The 6,246-nt window shown below is 39.3% G+C and overlaps 1 protein-coding gene across 1 annotated transcript; it reads right to left on the minus strand.

Moving 5' to 3' along the window:
* Positions 1–440: 440 nt before the first annotated feature.
* Positions 441–2,012, minus strand: LOC132607626 (uncharacterized). Its single transcript, XM_060321718.1, has 2 exons — positions 872–2,012; positions 441–751 (listed from the first exon to the last, which is right to left on the minus strand). The coding sequence occupies exons 1-2, from the start codon at positions 2,010–2,012 to the stop codon at positions 441–443; spliced, it is 1,452 nt and encodes a 483-aa protein (XP_060177701.1).
* Between the last annotated feature and the right edge of the window lie 4,234 nt (positions 2,013–6,246).

A 6,246-nucleotide genomic window follows, 5' to 3' on the forward strand; every position in this document is an offset into this window, starting at 1 on the left:
TCATGCCATCCACATTAACAAGCTTGTAAGCGCCACTTGAATACGTTTCTTGTACGACATATGGTCCATCCCATTTTTAGGTGAATTTCCCTCTAGACTTATGAGAAACGATGATGGGTCTTCTTACGACAAGGACTTGATCTCCCACTTGGAAGGACCTCAAGCGAAATTTTTTGTTGAAGGCACGAGATAGACAGGCTTGATAACATTCAAGATTTTGTTGAGCCTCCAGCCATTTCTCATCAAGTGCTTCTAACTCTGCAAGACGCAATAGAGCATTTTCCTCTTCGGTGAGCCCTTCTTGAATAGCAAGTTGTAAAGAAGGTATTTGGCGCTCAAGTGGTAGGACTGCTTCAACTCCATAAGCAAGCGAGTATGGGGTTGTTTGCATTGGTGTGCGGTAAGTCGTCATATATGCCCATAAAGCTTCTTCCATTCGTTCATGCTAATCTCATTGGTGTGCGGTAAGTCGTCCTATTGAACGCTTCAGCTAGACCGTTGGCAGCAGCATGATACATAGAAGATTTACGCTGCTTGAAACTGAAGAGATCACAAATCTTGTTCATCAATTTATTATCAAATGGCTTGCTATTGTCTGTTATTATGTAACTAGGAATGCCAAAGCGATAAATGATATTTGCTCGGATGAAGTTTGCAACATTCTCCTTCTTCACTTCTTTAAGAGAGACAGCTTCAGCCCATTTTGAGAAGTAGTCGGTTACAACCAAGATGTACAAGTGTGCACCAAAAACTTTCAGCAACGGACCAACGACGTCCAACCCTCAAGCGTCAAATGGCCAAGATGCGACGGTCGGGTGTAATGCTTCAAGAGACTGATGTATAAAATTCGTATGAAACTAAGAAGCCTTACATCTTCGAGCATAGTCCAAGCAATCTTTCATCATCGTTGGCCAATAATATCCCATCCTTTTTATGTGGAAGTGGAGCTTTGGTCCAAATTGATGTGATCCACATAATCCTGAATGTGCTTCTTGCAAAGCTTGGACTGCTTCATCTTCCCCCAAACATCGCAAGAGTACCCCCTCAAAAGATCTTCTATATAAAGTATCCTTGTAGCAAAAGAATCGAGATGCTGGACGATGAATTTCAGTTATTCTTCTTGAGTCTTCTGGCAGTATCTCATAACTCAAGTAGTCAATGATGGGTTGTCGCCAGTCTTCCTTCGCAACTTCAGAAACAGCTACGAGATGCTCAAGCTCATTTTTCGCGCCTTCATCCTCATTTGGCGGAGGTACTACCCATTTCTGGTAGATAGTCACTTGTGTTTGATCTGGCAGAGTTAACGTTAAAGCTAGAGCATCAGCTTTCTTATTTTCCTTCCTTGGAACGTGCTTAAGAGTCATATCACCAAGCCATCCTATCAACTTCTGAGCATAACCATGATATGGGAGTAATTCAGGCTTCTTGACTTCAGAGCTTCCCAAGAGTTGATTGATCACCAACTGAGTGTCACCAAAGACTTGCAACTGCAACTGTTTCATGTCGACAGCCATTTCGAGTCCAAGTATTAGTGCTTGATATTCAGCGACATTATTGGAGCAACGTTGTGTCAAAGTAAAGGAGTATGGTAGAACTTCTCTCTGCGGAGTAACAAACACCACACCAGCACCAGCTCCATCACGTTGTGCAGCACCATCAAAGTACATTTTCCACGGTGGTTGAATTTCAACGACCATTGAATGTTCATCGGGAAGTTCATCAGTTAGCTCCCAATCATCAGGTATCGGGTGATCCGCTAAGAAGTCCGCCAATGCCTGTCCTTTTATAGCCTTTTGAGGGATGTATGTAATCTCAAATTGTTGAAACTGGAAGTACCACCTTGCTAGTCGATCACTGAGGACTGGTTTTGACATCACAAACTTGATGGGATTTTCTCTGGAAATAAGGTTAACACTATGAGCTTGAAAGTGGTGCTTCAGCTTTTGAATCGAGAAGACTAGCGCCAAACACAACTTTTCAATTGGCGTGTAATTCAGTTCATTTGTTGTCATCATTCTGCTTAAGTAGTAAAGAGAATTTTCCTTCCCTTCACTATTTTCTTGGGCCAACAACGCTCCAACCAACCTTTACTGTGCCGATTAGTATAGTATCAATAGTTTTCCAGGTACAGGGGCTACTAGAACTGGAGGCTTCATTAAATATGACTTGATATTCTCGAAGGCATTAGTACATGCTTCGTCCCACTTGAAAGGGGTTCCCTTCTTCATGAGATGACTGAATGGTTGGCACCTTCCAGTTAAATTCGAAATAAATCTCCTAATGTATGCTAGCTTCCCTTGCAGACTTTTTAACTCATGAATATTTCGAGGCTTGGGCATTTTTAAAATCGCATCAACTTTGGCTTGATCAATTTCGATTCCTCGATGTCGAACAATGAAACCAAGGAAATTTGCAGAAGTAACTCCAAAGGCACATTTCAACGGATTCATTTGAAGTTGATATCTCCGAAGTCGCTCGAACACCATTCTCAGGTCTTGCAAGTGGTCGCTCCTCTTTCTTGATTTTACCACCAAATCGTCTACATAGCATTCGACATTTTTGTGGAGCAAATCATCAAAAATATTCTACATAGCCCTTTGGTATGTGGCACCAGCATTTTTCAAACCGAAAGGCATCACTTTGTAACAATAAATACCCTTGGGTGAACGAAATGCAATAAGCTCTTCATCTTTTGGCGCCATGCGAATTTGGTTATAGCCGGATGAACTGTCCATGAAAGACATTGCTTCATAACTAGTGGTAGCATCAATCATCAACTCTGAGACGGGAAGCGAGAAATTATCTTTGGGGCATGCATTGTTAAGATCCCTAAATTCAACACATACATAAAATCCTAGAAAACATTTGAGACATGTCAATGAATGGGCAAAATAAATGCATCAGTACAGCTATATCAAAGAAACACATATATCTATAGAAGTATCACAAAAAACGCCACAGCTTCACCCCCTGTCAACTATGCCTTATATATTCATGAAGAATGAAAATGAGTGCAGTGCATAATCAAAATGAAATAATAGAACTCTGTAATGTCACAAAATAGCTATATAAATATATTATACTCATGGCATGTATAGGAGTTCAACTAAAAACTATCGTTCTATCCCACCTTGAAGGAACAATTTATAAGGTGAGATCAACAGCAATGAAATTAATCGAGAAAATCATGAAATAGCTTAACATTTTTACATCATCGTTGAAATCATATTTGAGACCTTTAAGCATAAAATCATCCTCAACGTAATCCTCATAAAAACATTCTCATTTTTAACATCATAAGAAGCTTTAAGAGTCATAAACTTCTAGCTTTTGAAATCAAGGAGGTTATGGAAACACTTATGGAATCATACCATAGGAATCATGCCTTTGAAAGAAAGGGATGAGCCTCAACATACCTTTCGATCGCCTTAGTCGTTCAACGTTTATCCTTCCAAGCTCCTAAATCTACATATAAACCATTCATACTATTATTAGGCTCAATGTCATACGCTCATCTTAAGCCTTCAATTTAATTATGTTTAGAATCTGCCGAAATTCGGGCAGCACCACCCCTGTTCATATACCTATCCCGAAATCACAATCCAACAACCAACAACAACAACAACAATATTATCAACACCAATAGGCTCCATAAAACATCCCACACGATGTTTTTCAAATTTCTCAACTAACCATAACAATATCCACAATACCATAATCAAAGAATTATATTCAATTTAATCTCAAATTAATCCAAAATCTCCTTTCGAATTCATTCCATAGTCGTCATTTTCACTTTAATAATTTGCAACTTCTATACTATGATTCTATTCTTTTATAAGACTTGCTAAACCTTCAAATCAATTTAATCATGAGAAATAGGATGGAGAACATACCTGCCACTAGAAAAACTTCACCCCACTCAACTTCTTCCAAGACCAAATTTATCACAACATTAAGTGGAGACAAGAACAATCCTTCTCCATGACTTAGCTTGGGGCTTTGGAGTTTAATCCTCTTTTTTGATGGTATAGAATGTTTTGGAATGGTGGAGAGCCTTCCAGAATATTCTTGTAGTGGAGAGAGAAGTGTGAAAAATTCGAGAGAGGTGTGGAGAGGTTAGGGAAGTTCTAGAGGATTATGGAGTTGAAGAAAAAAGACTAAAATGAAGTGTAGAGGCCCTTTTTATAGGTGCCAAATTCGGATTGGGCCGGGTCAAAACATAAATGGGCTTTTAAGTGGATTTTTCGGATTCCCACCCAGGTTCGGGTTCCTCTAACTGTCCGTTTTAAAATGCCCATAACTCTCTGCTTTGATGTCGGATTGACCAAAAGTTTGTTGAGTTGAAAACTAGACTCAATGAACTTCATTTTAGGCTTTTGAAACACCTTAAAACCCCTCATATACTCGGAGATATACCCCTCCAAAGTTGACCCAAAATTCTGTCCAGAATTCTGCCAACATTTTTTTTCAAATTTTCGACAAACTTATTTTCTTCGCTTTGCTTGGTCCCGGAATCTTCTAAAAATCTCCATACATGATATTTATCATTAATCATACTTGATAATGATCATGTCCTTTGGTTTCAATGTTGTCCTTCCCGGTTACGACTTACGAGATCGCAATTCACCCTTTACTTCATTGTTACGAACTTCTCATGACTTGTACCTTCCAAACCTTCATGGGACGTCTCCGATACTCCATTAATATGGTGAAGTACGCGGCATGCTCATGCTCTGACAATGCGAGGTGTTACATCCTTCCCCCCTTAGAAACATTCGTCCTCAAATGTTGCAGTATTGCCAATCCACGACACCATCTTTGATTCGTTAGAATAATTATTTTTCCTTTAGGGTCCGATTACCATTTGCTTAAACTATAACTTGGGTCAGTCTCTTCTCATTCTTTCTTAACTCTTCTATTGCCTTCAGTCAACGTTTTTCACTTCTTTGTCCTCATGTACATGATCGGAAATTAACTAGCATCTCGCTCTTGTTCTTTATACATTATTGTAGTCTTGACTTGTCATGCCATAACTATTCATTGTCCTGTAACTCTCCTTTTTTTTTCTCGCTCCTTGTTTCCTTGTTAGTGGGCAGCTACCTTTCTCTCTTTACGGCGCCCTCTTTGAGTTTACTCCTTCGGTGCCATCTCGGGCTATCCTTTTTGTATTGATCTTAGATATACACTGTACCGATTTTTTGTAGTCCATTAGTCAGGCTCTCTAATCCTTACATCCTTGTCGCCATCTCTTTTACCCTTACATTCCAAATGTTTACCCAGCATAACTTTGTCGCTAGTGAACATAATGGTTATGTTCCTTTCCAAGGCCAGTTATATCACTATCCGAAATATGTATATACGTAATGTTTCTTAGCCATTTATTATCCTTCGCAGTCCAGTTACACTTATGGCAAACTTATAATCCGAGTTCAACTAATTTCATAGCTCACAACATCTTTGAGCTCCTGCTATAACTTTTTCTTTACTTCCTTCCCTCACATCTATCAATACAATCCCAGAAGCATAGGGCTATGGCAGTTCTTCTATTACGACTCTCTTGCAACGCAAGTATGTTTATCTTCGATTTCCTTGTATCGGCGATCATTTCGTCAGTCGTTATTCCTTGTTGGCTTTCCGATGTGGCCTTCTTACAATTGTATTTGGGCATAGCTTCACGTTGACGGTTCATATAATTCCATAGCATATGCTCTCATGTTCAGTATAGCTACTGGTCCATGAACTATTTTCTAATATCCGGTGAACTATTTTATTTCCATTCATAAGAGCAGCGTTCTTTCTTTCCTTCAAAAATTCCAAACTACCAATCGTTGTTCCTTTTATTACAATTTTCATTATCATACCAAGTGTCCTTTGGGTTCGTCATCCTCTCTAACACCTTTGTAAATTTACCTTGGAGACCTTTCTTGCTCTTTTTATTACCCTTTAGGACATGTCACTGCATACTTAGGTACGGCGCAATTTTGCCCGATACGAGGGATTCAAATCATGGTCTAGAAATATCAGAGTTCATCTTGTCATAAAGTGCTCTCTTGAGTTGTCTTCCATACTTCTCTCTATGTCTGCCTCATGGTACACTTATTGTCAATTCGTTTCTGCTTCTTTCCGATACCTTCCTGATATGCCAATACGCTTCGAACTCTAGCCCTGAGCTAATAAATTTCCTTTTCTGGAGCTTGAAACGTCATAGTTCTTTTCAAGTCTAATATGCTCTTCCCCCCTTTT

This window comes from Lycium barbarum, chromosome 8 (genome assembly GCF_019175385.1).
Source record: "Lycium barbarum isolate Lr01 chromosome 8, ASM1917538v2, whole genome shotgun sequence".
Classification (NCBI taxonomy): domain Eukaryota; kingdom Viridiplantae; phylum Streptophyta; class Magnoliopsida; order Solanales; family Solanaceae; genus Lycium; species Lycium barbarum.